Source organism: Octodon degus, unplaced genomic scaffold, assembly GCF_000260255.1.
Source record: "Octodon degus isolate 3935 unplaced genomic scaffold, OctDeg1.0 scaffold00087, whole genome shotgun sequence".
NCBI classification, from domain to species: Eukaryota; Metazoa; Chordata; class Mammalia; order Rodentia; family Octodontidae; genus Octodon; species Octodon degus.
Window position 1 is genome coordinate 8,990,616 of NW_004524663.1, and position 24,890 is coordinate 9,015,505.

The 24,890-nt window shown below is 34.1% G+C and overlaps 1 protein-coding gene across 5 annotated transcripts in view; it reads right to left on the minus strand.

The window, feature by feature from the left end:
• Rfx3 (regulatory factor X3) overlaps positions 1–24,890 on the minus strand; it is a 285,362-nt gene that overhangs the window by 106,906 nt on the left and 153,566 nt on the right. For all 5 annotated transcript variants that reach the window (XR_002822343.1, XM_023721954.1, XM_023721953.1 and 2 more), the window contains exon 3: positions 17,487–17,584. Coding sequence is in view for 4 of the 5 variants with exons in the window: in XM_023721954.1 (XP_023577722.1) it covers positions 17,487–17,584 (98 nt within the window). In the remaining variant the exon portion in view is untranslated. The remainder of the gene's footprint in view (positions 1–17,486; positions 17,585–24,890) is intronic.

A 24,890-nucleotide genomic window follows, 5' to 3' on the forward strand; every position in this document is an offset into this window, starting at 1 on the left:
CAATATACCCCCAAAGCGAATATGAAAATCTACTAGTAAAAAGCAAGCCACCTTAACTTTCCATACTTCCTTCCAGTTGGGTATGACTCCTAAGCTAGAAAATGACCAAAGGACAAAAGAAACAAAAAAGTCACTAAAGAACATGCTTAATCTATAAGTTATCACTATTACTCCATTGCTCAATTATGACCCACATGACTGTGAAAAAGGCTTGGCTACACTGCACAAACATACACTGAAGTAGGAATGAGCAGATTCTAAGGGGTAAAAAAAAAAAAAAAGGACATAATTATTTTGGAAATAGGTGTGAAAAATTTGTTTGAATTTAGTTCTGACAAAACTATAGTTGCAATGGCAAATGCAGGAGACTTTTAAACACTGGGTTAATAACAAACATATGATATCCTTAGCCATCATACTTTCAAATCTATAAAGTCAGAATTAATGCACTTGCTGGAGTCCCTGGAACAAAAGCCATACACAACCAACTTCTAAAATTTGTTTCTATGTCTACATGCCTTAAGTTCCTTAATAACATACATGTAGTATAAAAAGAGAAGGAGACCAAAGACGGAGGGAGGAATGGGGAAGAGGCAGGGATGAATAAAGAATTAAGATGCTTTAGGTACATGTACCAATTCCCTAAGAAGACTGCAATCACATGTACTGCAAATATGTAATAATAAACCTTTAAATTAAAAAAAATACCTAGGAATCTTTTAATAACAAAGACAACAGACCACAAAAAAAAAGAAAGAAAAAGAAAAGAAAAGATCTTTCTAATGTACAGGAAATATGACTCTTAACTCTGATACTTCAAATCGGCTTGTTTTTCATACTGTATACACTAAATACATCCTTCATATGAGTTGTTGCTTGCACACTCTTTTCCCCAGAAATTTCTAAAACATATGTTTCAGAAAAATTACTCAATTTTTGGCACATAAGATTGCAAGCAGCTATTTCAAGGATGTGAATTCCTAAAATAGTTAAATTCCCAAGCAATTCTGTACAAACTTAAGAGATGCTGTTCATTTCGCTTTTACTATATTGATTGCCACAGACTATATCATGAAAACTTTGTGTCATATTATGGACTCTGATCCATCTAATTCAGTCTATTGTGCTATTTGTACCCTCCGCCATGCCCTAGCATATAGCTTGACAAAGTATGGCCTTTAATATTACCTGCTTACTTATTCACTGTAATTATTATGCCAATTTAATGTAGCTATGAACAGTTTTTCTGTTCTCTTTAGCCTCTGGTATCTTATCCAGAAATCCAAACATACAATATTTCTTAACTACATGTTTTACATTTTACCATGGTTTTGAACATCCATCCACCAATAAACTTGTAGCTATAAAATAAAGCAACAGTATGAAAGTGATATATTAAGAAAATAGTTTGCAAATTTCACACAATAAATTGTATTATTGTGATGGAATATTATAATAGTGATTATTATTATAAATATTATTATTATTGCATCATTTTAATAAATATTTTCTCTCATTGTTGGGACAAAATACCTGACACCCAGAATTAAGGGAGGAAAGGTTTATTTAGCTCACAGTTAGTAGAGGTTTCAGTCCATATTTTGCTGGTTCCATAGCAGAGTAGCACATGGCAGAGGACAGCAACTGATGGCAGTGGAAGACAACAAAGAGCAAAGGAAGGAGCAGAGGCTGTGGCAGCTAGCAAACTTCTCTTCCTTCCTTATATTGTATCCAGATTACCCATCCAGGGCAGGCTTAGCACTCACACCCATAATCCCAGCATTGGATCACGAATTAATCATCAACTCTTAAAAGCCACCACAATGGCTGCATGAGGCTTTAGGGGGACAGCTAGGGACAACCGTAACAGCATCTATTCTGGCACCAAGAATAAAAGAAACAAAACTATTTTCTTTATTTTTTTTTGTCTTTAGTTTAACAGGGGTTATATATTTCAAGGGGTAAATATGTAAATATAAGAACAGAAATAAGATAGAAAATTTTAGGTGACATAAAAGGAAAAATAAAACACTAAAGCTAAATAAATGAGAAGGAAATAAGAGATATGTAGTTAAGGAGAGTTATCCCTAAAGGATAAATATTTAGGTTGAGATTGAATGAAATGGATTCATCCTTACAGAAAATCAGAACATATCAGGAAAGGTGTGTAGAAATAATACAGGAAAAAGAAACAAAAAATGTCCTGGTATTTAAAAAAAGAATTAGAAGTCTGAAGTATTCTGGATATAACAAAGGAGAACTAAATGAGGTTAAAAGATAAGTAGGTAAATAGTAAACATGCAGAGGGTGTAAACAAATGCATTTAACAGCAGAGGATCATGAAATCAATTTTAACAGGTTGCAACAGCATTTTAAAAAGACCAGCATGGAGTACAAAAGATCAGAGCATATTACACTCAGTGAAAATAAGAAATATTTTTAGGAATTTTTGATTATAAAATGTACATCTAACTTACTTACTGGTAAGTTAAAAAGCCTGAAAGTTATTGTTATAGTAAGAAGTTTGGATTTTGTTTTAAGTTGGGGCTGAGTAAGGGCATGGTTGGTTGGGAGAAGCGGGAAAATGCTCAACTAGAGAAAAGAACACTTTAAAAAAATAATTTTATAGACAAATAGCAATGAGACAGTTTCAAAACCAATTAGGACAGTTTTAATAATTAATACATTGCGTATTGTTGTCTTCATAGTGGTTATTTATAGTACAAGTTGCAGACATGATATCCTGTCCACAAACACTATTAGTACAAATCTTTCTATTCATTGAATTAAGAGAAAAAAGCATTATATCTATCCTATTTTTTTAAAATAATTTTATTGAAAAACAAATAGCAATGAGACAGTTTCAAAATGGATTAGTAGGACAGTTTCAATAATTAATATTTAACTGCAGGTGAGGGCAGAGAGGCAATGGTGTGCCAATGAAAAAGGAGTGGAAAACTAGGTCTCAGGCTGTTGTGGGTCAAACAGTAAGATTCTGTGACTGGTTCATTAGATATAATTATAAGAAATGAATTTACTGGTATGTGCTTATATTGATGACAATATATACCTTATGGGACTAGGTTGAAGAAATACGTAAAAGAAGCCAGCATGAATGGATTTTTAAGTGCCTTTAGAAAATACAAGGAGCATTTTGAAGTTAGGAAAATTATTAAGAGATGGGAAGTACGTGAATCACCCTGCCTGGGAGCTATTATCCCACTTTTACAGATGAGGAATGAGTGTTACCCTTGCTCTGAGGGTAACACTCACAAGACAATGATGAAGAAAGCCTGGAACGCAGGTCAGGAGATCTCCCAGTCCTGTGTTCTTTCTGTTGCTTTATGCTACCTTTGTGTATATTTACAAAAAGATAAATGTAAACTGAATTTAAAAAGGAATGACAACTTGAAATTTTCTTAAAATTTGTATATGATTAAGAAAAGGAAGCATTTCTTTTATTACAAAGTAAAACCTGCTTTTGTTTTTTGCTTTTGTTTTCATTTCAAAACTTGAATGAGAAACTACTCCTTGTTCTTCTGAGAATTCTGATAAAGATTTTATGTCTTGCTATAGAATTTTACCATGCCTTCATAAAATTTCCCGTAAATCTATGGTCCTTGCTAAAAAAATGTATCTACCAACTACACAGAAAAATTCAACTAGGGTTCAAACAGCATAAAAAAGAAAAGTGAGCATTCTCATTATTTAATTGCTTTCTAAATTACTGTCAGTATTCCGGGATGACATAAATTCTTCTCCGACTGAATTTATTTATTAACCTTAAAATGTGGGATAGAGAAGAAAGTGAAATATGCTCCAGTTGAACAGAAACCCAGAAGACAGAGCCAAGTTTGTTTCTCCTCTACTCACTTTATAAAACCACCTCCGAGGTGGATAAAGTCTAATTAGTTGCCTTAGTCAACAGACAACTCTTAAGTATGTACCAGGCACTGTACTGAGTAACACACACATACATAGTACTGAATAAAACTGATATAGCCACTACCCACAGAGGATTTTAATTTTATTAATTCAAGAGAACAACTAATACTCTACATTTTGTCATTCATGGCCAGAAATAACCTATTTTCTATATACCTGCTTAGAATTTTAGTCCCTTTTTATTATGCTGAAGGGTCATTGGTTCATTATAACGGATATACTTCTAGGAATTTTTATTATATTGCATTTCAAATTCATTCCTGCTTGTAAAACTCATCAAAAATTGTGAACGTAGCACCAGCCAGCCAGCTCAGTGGACTACAGCACTTGTTCAGGCAAAGCACAGCGGGCAGCCGAGGCTCAATCCTGGGCGCGCCATGCAGGACCCGCCTGCGGGGTGTGCTGAGACAGTGACTGAGAGACGGCATGGCGGCAGGCGCCTGTAATCCCAGCGCTTGGGAGGCTGAAAACAGGAGAATCACTGTGAGTCTGATCTACGTAGTGAGACCCTGTAGACCTTGTCCTAAATACAGGGAAAAAAATTGTGAATGCAGAAAGGAAGTGAATCTCACTTCTAAATATACCGCACACATTCATCTTACATTCAACTGGGGGAAAGACAAGTGATAGCTAAGCTCCAATATTTAAGAGAATAACTAATAGTAATACTAAGAATTATGAAAGTAATGTGATCTTGTTAGAAAACACTAGAAAAATACCTACATAAACATGATTTTGGAGCTTAGGGCAGTAGTAAGGAAACTTGTTTGGCCAATAATAAGACTGAGAAAGAGTTAGTAATATAAGGAAAACAAAAGAACATGGAGTCAGAAACACCCCCCAAAAGACTGATTCCAGGATAGAGTGATTGGTTGACTGCTAGAGATTAAATATATTTAATATAGAAGAGCATCTATTATATTTAAGAACTGAAGGCTAGCCATGACCTTGATAAGACCAAGTTAACTGTAATGTGGAAAAGAAAGTCAGCTTGGAAGTGGCTAAAGAGAATACGGTCAATTCTGAGAGGTTTTAATAAGAAGAAGACTAGAGAAACAAGGTACTCTTTTTTTTTTTTTTTTTTTTTTTCCAGAACTGGGGATTGAACTCAGGTCCTTGTGCTTACCAGGCAAGTGCTTATTCTACTGAGCCATCTCCCCGGCCCCAACAAGGTCCTTTTTAGAGATGGTTATGTCAAGTGGGACTTTATTTTAGTAAATGAAAGCAATTAAAGGATGCATACCACAGTTAAAGTCAAGAAGGGTGTAAGTCCAGGCCAACAGGCAGTATAATCTGGCACCTCAGAACATTTCCTAAGGTAAGTATATTTAAACTGAGTACTTTCTGAGAGCCAGACCATTGGCAATGTCCTCTTTATAACCTTTTGACCATTACAAAGCTCAACTTCTGTGAAACAGTTTTAGATTTTATTTAGGAAGGGGCTTTTGAAACACAATACTATGATTCTTGACCTTTAAAAATTCATGTTCCCAACAAATATTTCTCAATCTTGCTTCCAAATACTTCATTTTATTTTTTATTCTTATTAGGACATGTTTGCAGTGCATAATGATTATAATCATCATGGCCAAATATTGTTGTTAGGACGGAATTTCATCAAGCTTTACTTCTACAGTATGTTTTGTAAAAACTGCTATACTAAAAGTGAACACTTTTCTCAGATATTACAAATTACCTCCACTTTCATTACTTCCTTTCTTTCTTGAACCTCATCTGGTAATTAACTAAAGCTTTTAGCTATTACCTCCCTCCCCCATTTTCCAGATTAGGAAGTATAGCTGCAACTATGATATTTGCTTAAGGTTATGCTATAGGTGAGACATTATACTTAAACATAGGTTTATAAAGCTCATTTAAGAAAATCATAGCACAACTTGGTTCTAAACTTAAAAACAGCATATGTTGTAATCTCCTTTCCTTTTCGGGGAAAAGAGAAAAACTAAGTAACTAGATTCTTTCCTACATTATGTAGAATTATTCTATATGTCAATCTATTAGACATGAAAATATCCCAGGGGGGCCAGGGAGATAGCTCAGTAGAATAATGCTTGCCTGGCAAGCGCAAGGGCCTGAGTTCAATCCTTGGTTCAGCCAAGAAGAAAAAAAAAAAAAAAGAAAGAAAGAAAAAGAAAAGAAAAAGAAAATATCCTAATGCAAATTGCCCTTAATGTGGCACAATTTGGTCCTCTAAATGGATCATAATAAAAAGGCATATATAGATAAGGCAGCCAAACAATTACTCTTTTGGAAATTACTTACTAAAACAACCAATAATGAAAAATTAATTACACTTTTCTAATCTTTCAACTATTCAAATATTACATTGAACTATATCCCTTCTACCAACGAATATCATACAGTCACAAAAAAAAATTAGTAAAATTGCTACACCTCTGTGATCCTCAATTTATTTCACGTGGAAGGGATGGCATAAATGGACTCCACCACTTTCCCAATCTGATGTTCTGAGAAGCTATTACTGAAGACCTTCCAACTTTGTGAAGGATATGAACTTGTATGAGATTAATGAAGAGACCTTTCTCTAACTGTAGAGACTTACGTGCTCTCTTGCACAGAAGGACAGTTTTAAACTCTAAAAGGACTTCATGTAACCAGCCATAAAGCTACTGATGCTGAATGTTAAATGGATTAATAAACTAGCTCCAAGCCCTTTTAGTAAAACCATCAATGAACAAACTATATATTCCATCTCAATTACAAAAATTCCGTACAATAATTTCTGTTAAACACAGAGTATTTCAAGGACAATCTCACCCAAAAAGACTACGAGAAGGCTTGCCAAATAGTATTGCAACAGATACCAATACATTTTCACTTTAAAACTTTGATCAGCTCTAGACTTTAGGAAAGCTTCAGCTAATGGCTTATAGAGATTTCTTAATGTGGACATCATAAAGCATTATGTCATTATTTCCACTTTGACTAATGTGATATAAGAGTGACAGGGAGAAACTTGAATATTTTTTTAAAGTGTGAGAAGAAAAAACATTTTTAAAACTTGATTTAGTAGCTATACCAACAAAGTTTCATTCAAATGGACTCCCTATATACAATGTGATATTTTGCAGATGGCTTAACCACATTATTTTTATTTATTTATTTTTATGTATCTAGTACAGGATCTACAGGGTCTCATTACACAGAACAGACTCAGAGACAGGCCTATTTTTAGCCTCCCATGCGCTGGGATTATAGGTGCATGACACCATGCCCAGTCTCAATTGCTATCTCAGCGTGCCCCATGGGTGGAGACAGCACAGCACGAACTCCAGTCCCTGTGTCTGCCTAAGCAGGCACTTTAGTCTGCTGAGCTATCTGGCCAGCCCTAACCACAGTATTTTAAATGATTAGGATCACTGAGAAAGAACTTGTAGAAATGGGGGTTACCATGATCTCAACTCTGGAAAAAGTTTCTTGGAAAAACTATTCCAAGAAAAGAAACAAACAGTGTGCAGATTCCTAGAGGAGCAAGGGTAAAATAAAGGGGAGCAAAAGGTAATTATTCTCTCTCTTGAATAAAAAGCTATTCTCTTCCAGTACCCAGCATTGTAAAGCAGACACAACTGCTCACTTGAAACACAAGCATGTTCACTAACCCACAGTGTTAGGTCTGATATGCTCATATTAGTTGTTAATATTCACTGTGAGAGCTAGATAAACACCCTTGTGTCATCCAATGATGATTATTACACATTCTCATAAGTGATGACACACATCTATAAGGTCTGTCATTATGTTTGCAGTAAGACCTTGTGCATTATGGCAACACAGTATAAGAATGCTGCTGAAAAGAGCTTTAGTGAACCAGAACTTACTAAGAATACATGAATTGTAGGGTCTTAACTCTTGGTGCTTGACAATTGATGGCAAAGATCAGAGTCTCTAGCTCCAAGGAATACCATTAGCAAAAAGCACTTATACAGAAGAGGAACATAACTGTAATCCAAGTCAGGGATCAAACACTAGCCATCCACTAATTTATTGTATAGAAAAGGGACTGCTCGCTCGCTCTCTCTCTTTCTTTCTTTCTTTCTTTCTTTCTTTCTTTGTATTTTAGGGAAGGGTCTACAGGGTGTTCAGGGTCTCACTACTAGATCAGACTCCTAGTGATCCGCCTGTTTACAGCCTCCCAAGAGCTGGGATTACAGGCACGCACCTAGTCTCAATTGCCGTCTCAGCATGCCCTGGGGGCATGGCCAGCATGGCAGGCCCAAGGATCAAATCCCCAGCCCCTGTGCTTGCTTGCAGGCACTTTAATCCACTGGGCTATTTGGCAGGCCCTGGGAATACTCCTTCTAAGCACACATGGAAGTATATCAAATAGAAAGACTACAAACATTCTAAAATGAATATTAGAGATAAAAATTGAATGTAGTCCAACAGTACCATCACAAAATTATAGAAATATTAGAAGAGCTTAAGTTGAAGAAACTACTTTTGGTCATGTTCAAGAAAAAGTCCTCATCTAATCACTACAATTGTGAACACAATTCATAGCAAAACAATGATACTTTCTATTAAGCTTGAAAGTGATGCTGCTACACAGCCTCTGTTGAAAACTTACACTTGGTAGGAATGAAAGTTGTTTAAAACTCATCTCCCTCTTGACCAAGAGTATGTGTTTGTGACATTACTGCAGGAGATGAGGATCTAATCTGGTTCCACACAGATCATAACAAAGCTAACTGGATTTGGTGACAAATGAGCTAATGACCTAGATCTCATTGGTCATGATCTAAACAAGTGAGCCAGTGGGTCACAGAAAACATATATTGGCACTAGGTATTTACTTTGAATCATATCTACACTTAAAATGATTCTTATGATTTTAACAAATCAACTTTATAGATGCTATTTAAGCTTCTGAGAATGAGTACATTTACTCAACTCACATTTTATTATTATAAGACTATTCTAAGGTCAGTGGTAGGGTAATTTTAAAATGCAGCAGATAATATGCAAAATTTCAAATCAGCAATGATCGAAAAATGTAAACTAATAACTGAAGAACAACATTTAACAGCAATAACTAATAATTATTGAGTGCTTACTATTTCTCATATGACACAGCCCTTTTGATAAACTAATAACCTCCATCTCACTGACAAAGAAGGGAATCACAAAGTCATATACTCTTTAAATAGAAGAGCTACTTTTTTCAACCTACCTCAGACCAGTACAAAATAAAGAATGACTATAGATACTGTAAGGGTAAGTCTCTTAGCACTTATTCCAAGTACTCTTTTAGACATAAAAGCTGAAATTCCTAATTGTAGATTTTCCTGCAGTTGGCCATTATTATGTGTCCAGGTAAGGATAAAATGATAACTGACAACTGGATGATCTTTAGCAATGCCTAAAAGTCCATTTATTTTTTTCTGTCAGTATAAAGATCCAAGTGCCAGGTTTCTCTTTTATTCAGTATCAATGTCAATAGTAGTCTGAGTTTATGCTTGAAATTCCAAAATCAGGCTACAGGAGGTACTGGACATACACAATAAACAAGATGAAATATTCAATATTCAAAGAGTTATAAGTTCAGCAGAGTAACAGAAATTGTCTTAGGTCAATGCCAATCAATCATCAAATTAAATGTAACTAAAACAACAAAATGATAAGTTCCTTCTCCAGGAGAGTTCTTGATACTCTGGAAAACACGTTGTTTTGTTTTTTTTTTTTTTAAAAAAAAGCATTTACATTATAATGCTGGAAGTAAAAGTTAGAGTATAGTGCTGTCCTTCATAAGGAAAGCAAAAGTTTCCTTTAGAGGAAAGTCGAGGTCCATATTTCAAAAGTAGAAGCGACATGTCAGTCTATAAAGATCCCACTAGACTGCTACAGGAGCTGAAAACAAAAGAGAATGACATTTAATACAAAAAACATATGTCCGAAACCAAAGAAAAAAGAAACAAAAAAACAAAAACCAAAGCTAGATAGGTAGGTCGGAAGGAAGATAGATAGGTATGAGAAAATGTCAAGTTGGAAATACGGATTTTTATAGGTAATGAAAGTGATTCTTATAGGTAATACAGGTGGTGTTGAGGTGATCTGGATAAATTCAGTGAATAAAATGATAGGAAAAAGGAGTCAGTGTGAACTGAAAGATTCCTTTTGATACCACCTAGGTTGGGTACATTAATTTCTTCAAGTACTCAAAATAACTCAATCAGAATAAGACTATTCCCTTATCATTTCCATAAGAAGAATAAGAGAAAACTTCAGATTATTTAAACACTTTCTTAGTTACTTTTCCTGTTGATGAGACAAAATCTCCAACAGCCAAAGTTGGGGAAGTAAAGGTGTATTTTAGCTCAATTTCAGGAGGTTTCAGTCAATAGTCAGCTGGCTCCAAGGAAGGGTCACACAGGAGAGGGGTCTCACAGAAGAGCAATTGCCTATAGCAAAGCAGGTCAGGCACAGGGACACCAGCAGTGAAACAGCAAGCAGCAAGTGACAATAGCAGTCTTCTCATTATTTCTTATATTGTCGAGGCTAAACTTTCTTAGGGCATGTAGCACTCATACCCAAGGAAGGCTTTCCCATTATCCACACTGAGAACTAAGCCACACCAACCAGTGGACTAATGTAGTAATGACACATCCTTGACATCAGCACAACACACTATATCCCAGCATCACATACTATACATTCTGAGACCTCTGAAAAGCCCTACCTTATGATCCCTTGAGGATTTTCAGAGACATCAAGATAAAGCCATAATAGATCATAATTATAAAAGCAAGACATAATTATACCAAAATTTCTAAGTGTTTAGTTATAATATACAGAACAACAAATGAACCTTATGTGTTATGCATTCTTAACTGAGGAAAAAAAAAGTCCCTACACTGAAACCTTCTAGATTAATATCATTGGAACCCATGAAGTTATTAAAAAGAAAGAATAAGTCACTAAGAATAATGAAAATGGTAATGAGAAGACCAAGTGACACAGTAGCACTAGTTGTGCTGGTGAGAATGCCCCAGCAGCCATAGGACACTGTTTCTCAAGTGAGCCCATACAGCCAGCAGGTAAAATAAATCTACCATGGGGAAATTCATTGCATGCAAGTTCACCCCTGGCATATTTTGGATTTCACTACATGACTATGGAGCTTATTCCTATGCTTAGAAGTATCAAATTAATAGTTGCCACAGTTTGTCAGTTGCTAAGCTGTGCTTGATGCTATTGCTATTGCTAATCGTATTACCTTAGCTAGGATGTCAAACATATTGTAATCAGTTTTTCTCCCTCCTATAACAACATTGGGATTGCCTAGAGTGATAATTATCATGAGAATCCAGTATGAAAGGATGGAATGCAGAGCCAAATACATAGTAACCTCCCATCCTTATAAATTGGGAGAGTAGTTTCTTGGGAAAGACACAAACACCAAGAACCATTTACAACTAGAGGACATCTCCGAGAAATAGATATCTGCCAGGAAATCCTTGACACTAGCGATGAAGCTATCAACCATAACATATCTACAAGCACAAACACAGAAAATAGAACAAAGCAAAAAACAGAAAATGGCAAGATGTAGAAGCAAATTGAACCCCAGACCTCTACCCCACCCAGGACAAGCCCAGAAATAGAAGAAATTGGAAGACACACACTGAAACATTCTGAAAATGATAGCAGCAGAAGTAAAAATCAAAATGCATGTGACTCTAGAAAAAATTATCTCCTGGGTAAAAAACAAATAGTGATCAAAATGAAAGACATGACCAATGAATCCAGAGTAGACACTGATTTAAAAAATTAGAAGAGTTTAGGAAAATGATAAAAATCATAAATGCAGAACATACAAAAGAAATGGAAGCCATGAAACAGATCATAAAAGATATGCAATTGATTAAAAGTATACACAACAGATTGAATGAAGGAAAAAGATGAAATATCAGATCCAGAAAACAGGATTGAGGTTAGTTAGGACAAAAGAAAGATATCTTGAAAAGAACCAAGAACCATGAAAAACAACAGGAAAACAAAGCAAAGAAGAACAACATAAGACTGACAGGAGTCAAGGAGAAAGCTGCAAGTAGCACACCATAAAAAAAAAAAAAATCTCTTCGTAGAAGTAATGTCAGAGAACTTTGCAAAGTTCTTGTAGGGAAAGAATTTGACTAACAAGTGAGGCATACAGAATTGCTATGACCAAAATAAGTCTACATCAAAGCATATAATAAGCAAGATTCCAGCAATTCTAAACAAAAACATAGTAACAGTAGTTAGAGAAAATAAGCAAATAACCAATAAAGGAAAGCTCCTCAGAATCACTGCAGACTTGCAAACATAAATGCTCACATTAATAGACCATGAGTGAACTATTGCAACACCTAAAAGAAAACTTCTAAGTCAGAGCTGTGTACACTGCAAAACTATTTTTTAGAATTAGAGAAACAAAATACTTCCACAAAAATGAACAGCTGAAGAAATTTTAAAAGCAGCACCGAATGATGTTGTAGAAAGAGATGAGGAAGGTCACAACTCCAAAAACACCAATAAAAAGAAGCCACCAAGCTGGACAAGCAATTAAACAAAGAAGATACAAAAATTAGGAAAATACCATGGCAAGGATAAGACAATAGACAGCAGTTACAAATATCAGTGTAAATGCTCTCAATGCACCAATCCAAAGAAGTAGCAGAATGGATCAAAAACCAAGATCCAACAATATGCTGCATATGAGAAACACATTTAACTCACAAAAAAATTATAGAATAAAAGTCAAAGGATAGAAAACAATATTCCATGTGGCAGGATCCCCCCCTCCAAAAAGAGGAGGAATAACAAGTCTATTTGCAGACAATGTGAACTTCTAACCAAAACTAGTCAGAAGAGAAAAAATTCACTAAAGACATGTTAAGAGAAAATTAGAAAAAAAGAGATGATAATCATAAACATATACACACCAAATAACATTGTACCCAACTACATACAACAAATATTGACAGACATGAAAAATCAAATAAGCAATAACAAAATTGTAACATGAGACCTTAACACCCCATAGTCACAGACAACCTGACAAAAATATCAACAAAAAAATATCAGAACGAAACTAAAACTGTGAACAAAAGGACTTAGATGTCTACAGAGTATTGAACCCACAACATCAGAAAATATATTCTTCTCACTTGCACACAGAACATTCTCCAAAATAGACCACATACTAGCCTACTGAACATGCTAAGTAAATGATAAGGAACTGAAATTATCCTATGCATAACATGACCATAGTACACTGAAATTAGACATCAACAGCAAAAGAAACCACAAAAACTACATTAATACCTGAAAATTAAATAATACTCCTAAAAATTAATGAGTCACAGAAGAAATTAAACAGTATCTACAATTAAATAAAAGTGATATAACATACTAGAATTTATGAGACACAATGAATGCAGTCCTAAGGGAAAACTTTCTAGTGGTAATTCTCAAACCAGGAAAACAACAATCTCAAAGAAACAATCTAGTATGATCCTCCAAGTTCTAGAAAAACAAGAAAAAAATAAAACTCAAAGTTCATACAAGGGAAGAAACTCTAAAGGTAAGTGCAGACATTAATGTAACTGAGACCAAAAAATACAAAAAATCAAAGAACCAAAGAACCGAACAGTTGTTTCTTTGAAAGACTAAATAAAATTGGTAAATCCTTAGCCAACCTTATCAAAAGGAGGGAAAAAAGATCAAAACTATGCAATTAGGAATAAACAGGTGCAATCACAATTGATCCTGTGGAAATCCAGAAGATAAGAATACCTATATTGTGAATATATATTGTAATCTGAAGGAAAACACAGAAGAAATGGACAGATTCTGAGATACATAGGAATTGCCAAAAAGATTTAAAAACGCTAAATAACCCAAATATCAGTTAATGAAATTGAAAATATAATTAAAAACTTACCAACACAGAAAAGCCCAGGTCCTAATGGATTTACTACTGAATTCTGTAAGAAATTTAGAGAAGATCTAATGCCAGTATGATGAAGGGGAATCAATAGTTCTAAAGTCATCCCTGGAAGAAAGTATTACCCTGATACCAAAATCAGAGCAAGATCCAATCAAATAAAGGAAGTACAGGCCAATCTCCCTAATGAAAATAGACGTAAAATTTTCAACAAGATATCAGCAAACAAAATAAATCAAATAATAAAATTATGCATGACCATGTAGGATTCATCCCAGGTATGCAAAGATGGTCCAACATACAAAAAGTGTATCACAAAAATGATACAATCATCTTAACAGACACAGAAAAAGCACTTGAAATTGCCCAACACCCTTTCATAATAGAAACCCTATAGAAAATAAAAATATACACAATTTATCTCAATCTGATAAAAGCCATGTACAATAAATAAACTGGCAACATTCTATTAAAAGTCAAAAACTGAAAACTTCCACTATAAAGGGAGGAACAAGATAAGAATATCTACTACCATCACTCCTATTTAATATGGTTAGGGAAATATTAGCCAGAGCAATTAGACATGTAAAAGAAATAGGAGAGGGGCTGGAGAGATGGCTCAGTGGTCTAAGGCACCTACTTAGAACAAGCTTGGCAAAGCATCAGGGACCGCGGTTCAATCCCCCAGCACCACATGCCAGCCAGCCCCGCCCCCTGGTGGGCTGAGCTGGCCACACACACACACACACACACACACACACACTCTCTCTCTCTCTCTCTCAAATAAATAAAAAATAAAAAAAAAATAAAAAAAAAAAGAAATAGGAGACTTAAGGATAAAAAGCAAGAGGTTAAATTATAATTATTTGCACATGATACTCTACATAAAAACTCCAAAAACTGCAACAGAAGACTTGAAAATTTAATAATAAAATTAAGCTATGTCACTGAATAAGAGCTCAACACTCAAAAATCACTAGCATTCCTTTACACAAACAACAAACTCACTGAGAGAGAAATTATGGCAGCTACAAACTTCATAGTTGGAAAAAAATGATATATTTAGGAATGAACTTAACAAAGAGGGAAAAAGACCTATACATTCAAAACTACAGTACACTGAAAAAGAAGATTGAAGCAGATATCAGAAAAGGCAAAGATATTTCTTGTTCTTGGATAGTAAAAACCAACACTATGAAAGCAGCCATACTCCTACCATTAGTATACCTCACAGAACTACAGAAAATATTTCTAAAATTCATTTGGAACCAGAGAAGACCTAGAATAGCAAGAAGTTCTAAGCAACAAAAGTAAGGAAAGGGTAACATAATCCCTAACTGAAATTGTACTACAAAGTCACTGTAATAAAACATCATGGTACTGGAAAAAAAAAACCCTGAGGATCAATGGAGCAGATGAGAGGATATAGACATAACTATAAACACAATCATTCACCTTATCATTGATAATGGGGCCAAAAATGTTCACTGGAACAAAGACAGCCTCTTTACAGTCCCAGTAAAACTGGCTCGCCATATGCTGAAGACTAAAAGTAGACCCATGGCTACACTACACACTAAAGTCAAATGGATCAAAGACCTGAATAGTAAAACAGAAAAACTAAATCTACTGAAAGAGAGAGTAGGTAGAAATATTGGAGACATGGGATAGGCGAGAGTTACTGAACAAAAACCATACTGCACAGATAATACTTCAAATAATCAATAACTTGGATCTCATCTTATTGAAAAGTTTCTACACATCAAAAAAGTAATCACCTAAAGTAAAAAATCTCAGAGTGGGAGAAATGTTTAGTCCCTCATACAAAGGACTTCTATCTAACAAATATAAAGAATTAAAAAAAAAAATCAAGTTGTCAAAATTCAAAGACCCAATCAAAAATAGGCAAATTCTCAGATGAAGAAATATACAAGGCAAATAAATATATAGAAAAATATTCAACAGTACTGGTCATTTGAGAAATGCAAATTAAAGCAACACTGAGATTCCATCTCACTCTGGAAAGAATGGCTAGCATCAAGAAATCAGTCAGTCATAAAGACTAGGGGGGAAGAAGAACCCTTCTCCACTGTTGGTGGGAGTGTAGACTCTTACAACCACTATGGAAATCTGTGTGGAGATTCCTCAAAACACCAGTATTGGAGGTACCATTTAACCTAGCTATTCCCCTTATAAGTATTTTTCGAGAAGAACTTAAAACATCATACCACAGCAATATATGTTCATCCATGTTGCAGCAGTGCAATTTGTCATAGCTAAATACTGGAAACAATCCAAATGCCCACCAACTGAGGAATGGATAAAGAAGATCTGGTATTGTTATATCATGAAGTACTACTCAGCTATAAAGATAAACTCAAGTGTTTTATATGTAAATGAATACAATTAGAGATCACACTCATAAGTGAGATAAATCAGATGCACAAGTGTAAAAATGATATTATCTCCCTAGTTTAAGAACCTAAAAGAGTAAGTAAAATCTGAAAGGTAAAACAGATATTGTGAAAGGGAAAGAAAAACTCAAAAGTAAAGAACAACTTGGTTGAGTGAAAGGAGAAAATAAACAAAAAAGGCAGGGAGAAAAATACAAACACACACACACACACACACACACACACAAGATTATTGTACTACTAATTTCTATTGGCTTATTGAAAGTTAATGCTTAATTTTTTTTTGCTCTGACCAATTTTAGATGCTTATATCTGGTAATCTGAATAACTACTTTGAAGATAACAATATACAATATAACAACCATTGCTCAATTCCTATCATCCTTTTATTCAAATTCTGTACTGTTTCTAATTCTTTTTATTATTTTTTATTCTCTTTAAAATAAAATAAAAAGAAAAAAATCAGTGAGAGAATTCATTTCAGGTAAACCCAGAAAGCCAACAGGTTGTAAGAAACACTAAAATAACAACAATAAAAGTCCAGGTTAAAAAAAATCCTAATGACTTGCAAAAATTCTTAATCCCTTTATAACATCCTTGCTCTTAATCTAAAGTGGGTGGAAAGCCTGACAAATTTGGAAGCTACATTATTATAGATGGAAGGTTCAGGTACAGGGAACTTGAAAAACTAAGATTCACTATCTATTTAATAAATGTAAAAAGGATACAATCCCAATATTCTAGTTTTATACTAATTTACAATCTAAGTATACTAACAAAATTTCAACTTAAATGTAACCCAAAAGTACAGATTTTATAATCTATTTTCAAAATACAGAATTCACTAAATATAGAAACCATGAATTACTGAACTACAGAAATCATTTAAAGGGTATAAGCTTTTTTTCAACCCAGGGAAAACTACTGACCTGCATAAAAATTTCAGTAATTTAAAATATTCTACCAGGGTAAAGAGAATGGAAAATGAGTTGATAGTCTTAATCAATACAGACAAAGCTCCAAATATCAATTTCATTTCAGTAACTCTGTTTCTGTTAAATTATAAAAAGAAGGAAACAATCTGGGAGTCAAAGGATGTGTGAGAAAGTGCACTATTTCTGTTTAAATGGGACAATTAGGAAGACACCCACACACAAACTCACATTGCTCCATTGGTATAGACAGTATCACTTCCTTCGACATACTGCACCTGAGCGGGGTAGACATGTTGTACCTGCTGTACAGTCTGTACCTGCTGTACCTGCAAAACAAATATTAGGACACTGGTGAGTGGTAGACATGAGAGAAATAATATACAGTGTTGGTTACCCACTTCAGGGGTTCCTCTACTACACTTATACACATGAGAATGGCTAATTTCAATACTATGTTATTTATGCTGAATAAATTTTGCAACATATTTTATTTTTTTTTACATCAGTTATTTTATTTTAAAGAAAAAAAATAAAAACAATGGTACAAAATCTCAAAACAAGATTTTAGGAGTAACAATGGTTAGTACATTGTGTATTGTTACTGCCAAAGTAGTTTCTCATATTACAAGATATAGGCAAGAAATAATAAATAAACAACATAGGTCCAAACCTCTTTTTTTTAAAAATCAACAGAAAATGGAAATCCATTTGCAACATTTTTGTAGGGATACATGCTTTGCTTCCTATCATAGAGCTTCTAGGATACGCCTTCCCACTAAAGCCAGTTAATTAATTAAAATTAATCAATTAAAATTAATCATTTTAATTAATTTTGAGTTTATCCTTTTAAACTTTTCTTGGAAATGTAAGCAAATATGTGTGAGTGCACACACAAATACCTATGTGTGGATACACATACACACATAGCTTTTTCAGGTAAGCATATATGTATTGCTTACTCAGACATTAAAAAAAGCAGTACATTACTCTGAAGAGGCTGTGGCAGGAGGATCACCACAAGTTTGAGGCCATCCTGGACTATATAGGAAGTCCTTGTCTAAACAAACAAGCAAGCAAGCAAACAAATGGTTCTTGTCTATACTAGATTACAGCAAAAATTTGTTCAAAGTGATTTGCATAACAACATACAAATATAGCAGTACTCATTACTCACTAAACACATTACTCTCAACCTTGTAAAGTAAAACTGTTGAGCATTCCTCTTCAGGTCATTGTACCATAAAATTATGAATTAATTAATTTCTTTTTATATAGAACACTGGATAATTTATTAAGTGTGAAACTCAGAAATGATATAAAAATTAATATTCTTACTTAAAAACTTCTAAAGTACATTATGAACTTATATGTGTGTGTGGAGAGGGAAAGAGAAAGAGAGAGATAATGAGAATAAATCAAACCAAAACAAAAAAAATTGAACACTTGAAATTTAACACGAAAAAGACATTATATTTTTAAGAGTAATAAGTATTTTTATGGAACGTACTATTAAATTAAAATTTTGACAACATTGGGTTGGTGATAACTGTTTAGACATAACACCAATGGTGTGACCTGAGAAGGAAAGAATTGATAAGTGTGGATTTCAGACGAGATCGAGCGTGTTCAGGGTGGCATGGCTGCAGACAATAAGCTTGGATTTCAATAAAATTAAAACCTTCTCCCAAATAAAATAGATTTAAAATACTGAAAAGATAAACCACCAGATGAGAAAAAAAAATCCTAGCAAACAATTATATCTGATTAGATAAATTTTCTAAAACTTGATAAGAATTATTAAAATTAACAATAAGAAAATGACCATGCCAGCCCCACCCCCAGGGCACACTGAGACAGCAAGTGAGAATGGTGTGCATGGGGGTGCACACCTGTAATCGCAGCTCTTGGGAGGCTGTAAACAGGTGGATCACTACAAATCTGATCTAGTAGTGAGACCCTGAACACCCTGTAGACCCTTCCCTAAAATAAAATAAAATAAAATAAAGAAAAGAAAAAGAAAATGAGCCACTCAGTTACAGAAAGGGCCAAAGATCTTCAGGGATACGTCACAAAGACATACAGGTGCTCATATGCATATGAAAAGATGTTGCACCTCATGTCATCAGAGAAAGAAAATCAAAACAAGAGTGAGATATCAAAATCAAGAATATCCAATCAGAATGGCCAAAATTCACAAAGACAGTAGCAAATAATCATATAGATATAGAAAAAACAGAATTCACATTCATTACTGGAGGAAATGTAGACTGGTACACATATTCCGGAAGACAAACTGATAGCTTCTTCTACAACTGAACATAGATAATACAGTCATGCTTCCTAATATTTATCCAAGTAGTAAATTCATGATAGAATACACATACATGTAGATAGCAGCTTTATTTATAATTACCCAAACTTGGAAGCAACCTAAGTAGGCAAATAGATAAATTAAATATTCAGAAAATGGAGTATTATGCAGCATTAAAAAGAAGTGAGCTTTTAAAGATATAAAATGACTCAGAAAAACTTAGATGCATATTGCTATGTGAAAGAATCCAATTTTCAAGGGCTACAAACTGTATTCCAACTACAATATTCTCAAAAATGAAAAATTATAGACACCCTAAAAAGATCACTGGGGCTTGATGGTACGGAAGAATGAAATAGCACACACAGATTTTTTTAGCAGTAAAATTAATGATCTCTCTCTCTCTCTCTCTCTCTCTCTCTCTCTCTCTGATTCTTGTATAAACACATTACCGACCTCAAGAACAAACTCTAATATAAATTAAGAACTCTGAGTAGTAATAATATGCAAATATAGGTTCATCATTTTGAACAAATTTTTGCTGTAATCTAGTATATACAAGAACCATTTGTTTGTTTGTTTGCTTGCTTGCTTGTTTGTTTAGACAAGGTCTTCCTATGTAGTCCAGGATGGCCTCAAACTTGTGGTGATCCTCCTGCCCCAGCCTCTTCAGTGTTGGGATTACAGGTATGATGCCCCATGCCTGGGTAAACAAGTATGTTTTTAAAAATTTAAAAAATTCAAAATGTGTATTATATAATACATATAAATATATCAACATACTTTAGTTTAATTAAAAACTAATAGTAAAATAAAATAAAACTGAGCAAATATTTATAATCTTCAAATGGAAACATTCCTAAATATATGAGTCAGAAAACAAAAGCACTAGTCATATTTTAACTAACAAAAAAATACAAATGTGTTGGGCAGACACCAATATAAACAAAGTTCAAAAACTCAAAAAAGATGCTGAAGCACATGGATTACAGCATATTTAGCATAGTATCCTGCATACAACTGGCTACTATAAATGAGTAAGAGATAAAAGAAATAGAAAATGGGTACAGTATATCAGTAAGAATGTTGCAAAATTAAAATTACAAAAATTAGATGCAGATTTCAGAAGTAGAATACTTAAATCAGAGAATTTCAAATTGAAAGATAATTATCATTCACATTAGAATTGTAAGTTACCAAAGAGAATGTATTAATCATTAACGATTTAAGAAAATAGGCATACTTTATTATAAAATGAGAAATAATTTTCTTCAGATAACATTGGTCTTCAGATAAATTTGGAAGGTAGTTTATAAAAAAGCATATCACTTGACATGTTTGAATTATACAGGAATATTTGCAAGTTTAAAGAGTGGTGAATAATATTTTTTCAAATATAGTTTATAAGAATAAAAACCTAGAAGGAAGCACCATAATGCCTACAAAAAATGGAGTCAAATGAATTGCAGAAAATCATTCCATCAAATATATGGTTGATATTAAAAGAATAAAGTATGATTTATATACATTTTAATAGCAGGATCCCTAAAAAATTACCAAGTAAAAAAGTATCTTGCAGAATACTCTTAGTGTGATTTGATTTGTTTAGATATAAAAGTAAATTTATGTATACAACTATATCTCAAATGTGGGTATGCACATATAAATGCAAACCAGCATATGAATATACATACAAACTTATACAAAAATTTGCCCACACTGGGACCAAACTTGCCATGCTTCTGCCTCAGCCTCCTAGAACGCTGGAATTACAGTTCTGCGCCACTATCCAGGCTGGGTAGTAATTGCTTTGAGTGTCATGAGAAGAGGTAGAGAAGGGAGGGGTCCACCCTCTTTATTGTGCATGTGTACACTGCTCTTAGAATTTTAAAATGTGAACTAAGACATTATGTGTGTAAATAAAAACAACTTCTGGACACACTGGAGTAAATACCACCCAAAACGTCTTCCCACTAAAACCAAATAGAAAACAGGAAAAAATATGTAGAATATAGTAATTTAGTTGCTCAACAACAGCACCATAAAACTGGAATTCTCAGGAGAAGAGAAATCAAGTGGAAATTGCCATGATCCCAGCTGCTAACCTGTACACATTTTCTGCGCTTCCAGAGCAGGAGGAGACATAAAAAGGAGATAGAAACTGGAATTGGGAAACCTTTAGCTAGAAGGCAGGTCACATTTGGGGCAGAGAATCAGAGACGGACTTAGGTAGTAAACTAAAAGCAGAATTATGAACAGAGATCTCTCTGAATCTGGTGGAATACACTAAGCTGCATATCTGCAGAAGTCATAGATACTCAGGTTCCTAAAAGACTGAGAGCATTCTGTAGACACACCAAACGGCTGAGACCTCCTTAGTCAAACAGCTGAACCAGCTCTAAAGTGAAGAGCACACCAGGAATGTGCCATGAAGTTAATGAGCCTTGGGCATCAAGCTGATCACAACAAACTTAACTTCTTTCAAAAAGATGTTTAAAGGCAGACAGCAATGTATAGACATAAAACTCCATACAAGTCAGAATGCCCAGTATCTAATAAAAAGTTAAATATGTATAACTAGAAGAAAAAAATTAATCAAAGTTGGAAATGTAACTCTATAGTTAAAAAGAAAAAAAATAATAGAAACATATCTAGAAAGAACTGACATGAAACAGAGACTTTAACATGGGTAATATATAATTTATTTTATTTTTCCCATAATTTTATTGAGAAACAAATTGCAATGAGACAGTTTCAAACCAAACTGGTAGGACAGTTTCAATAATTAACACACTGTATACATTCTTCCTAGTGGTTAATTGCTGTACAAAATGTGGACTTGATATCCTATTTACAAACACCATTAGAACAAATCCCTCTATTCATTAAGAGAATGCAACTATATATCTATCCTAACCATTTTGAATACACAGATAGAAAATGGACATTAATCTGTATCTCCTTTTTTTTAGTTCCGTTATTTGAATCTTATAGGTGTGTTAACTCTGCAAAATATTCTAGAAGAGTCCAGTAGTTCATAAAATATATAATTTAAAAAATCAATGGTTTATGGGATACTACCAAATAATATAAAATAGAACAATAGGAGTCCCGGATAAAGAAAAGAAATAAAAGAAAATACATACGAAGAGGGGTAGTATTTCTTCCAAAATTCATTTAAACTATTAAGGCAGAGATCTAAGAAGCTCAATGTACATAATGCACAAAGAAAATCAGAACAAGGTATACCACAATTAAAGCTGTAAAAATCAAAAATAAAGCTATAAGTTATAAAGTAGACAGAAAATAAAGAAGCCTAACATCCAGGATAGACTATTGAAATGACTGAAACCTAAAAATAATACAAGCCTAAAACAGCTGAAACATCTTTAAAGTACTAAGACAGAAAAGTTAACCTGGATTTCTATAACCAGTGAGATATTGTTCAAAAATTAGGAAAAAAACCAAAAACTCTTTTCTTTTTTCTTTTCTTTCTTTCTTTCCTCCCTCCTCTTTTTACTTTCTGCCAGTCAACTGCTTATGCCATTGAACTGTCTCCCCACCCCCCAAAAAAAATTTCAAACAAAAGATGAGAAAATATTTTTCTAGGAGACATCCAATGAAGGTAATTCAAAGTTCTTCCATCTGAAAAAATAATACCAGATAGAAACCTATACAAATAAATGAGAAGCACTAGAAATATTAAATTGGTAGGTAAATTATAGTATTTTCTCTTAAATGTTTTATTAACTCAATTCTCTAAAAAAGGAAACTAAATATCACAGAATATAATGTGTCTAATATATGTAGAAGAAATGTCTGTATGAAAAAATAGCACAAAAGTGCAGTTAAAATACACTTTCACAATACTGTTGTACATTAAAGTGATACACTAGTAGTTGAATAAAGATTGTAATAAATTAAACTTACACACAATAAAATTCTTGAGCTAACACTAAAGAAAAAAGTAACTGTCAATAGCAAAGAAAGAATCTTTAAGAACAGATCCAGTAGAAGGGAGAAGTAAAGGACATAAAAGAAGAATGTGTAGGATAAACAAAAACAAGGTGCCGCAGCACAATTTAACTTTATGAATAATTACACCGAATGTACAAGATTTAAATCCAGTTGATTGGAATAGATAAAAAAGTGAGATCCCATATATTATAGGCAGCTAAGTTAGATAATAATTAACAAACAGTGAGAGGGACTCAGCTTGCAAAAAGTCAGCAGAAAAAAACAATAAAGAAAGAATTGTAGCTAGAGGCACACCTGAAGAACAGGCCGCAGGATAAAGACAGAATGGTCAGGCCCGCATACCTCCCTAAAGGTTAAACAGTGACTTGGAATTATACTATAAATAGCACTGCCTTGTTCCAGGAAGTCCAGTGAGACATCAGTTGCCCAGATGGTGACCACAGCATCGGGATTCGTCTCTTCCCCAAAATGCCTTTGTTCTTGCTATACCCTCTGGCCATGTAACCATTTCAATATTGGATCAATTCTAGCTCAGCAGCTATACGTGTAATCTTATGGGTTGAATATAGATTGATCCATGTTGCACCCACCTTGTGACTTTGCCTGAGTGACACCCACTTTTGGGACTTTCCTGTCTCTCAGAAACTACTGTTCCCCAATAAACTTTTCCTAGCTTTGTCTTTTGGAATTCATTCTTTCATTTCAGGGGACACAAACTCAGTGTCTCTGACATCTAGCAGGTTGAGTGTTATATTTCCTTCTATATCACCTATATATTACCTAGCATAACACAATTTAAACATACAGAGATAAATAGGTTAGAAATAAAAGACTGCAGATAAACCTTGCAAACACCAACCATAAGAAAGGTGAAATGTGGCAATATTAGTATCAGTCAGAGTACATTTCAGGAAAAATAATATTACTGGGCCAGGGACATAGATCAGCAGCAGAAAGCCTGCCTGGCAAGCGCAAAGCCCTGAGTTCAAATGCAAAAAAAAAAAAAAAAAAAAAAAAAGGAGAAAGAAAGAAAGGTAATTATTAATAGTGATAAAAAGACATTCATCAAGAAAATTATCAGGGGCTGACGAAATAGCTCAGTGGACTAAAGCACCTGCTTAGGCAGGCACAGGGACTGTGGTTCAATCCCTGGCACCACATCTGCATCAGCCCCGCACCCAGGGCAGGCTGAGCCAGCCAGAGTGCCTGCACAGTGGCGCACATCTGTAATCTCAGTGGTGATTACAGGGAGGCTAAAAGCAGGAGGATCATCACAAGTCCAAGCTGCTGTGCAGTGAGACCCTGCAACAACCAAATAATTTTTAAAGAGAAGAAAATTATAA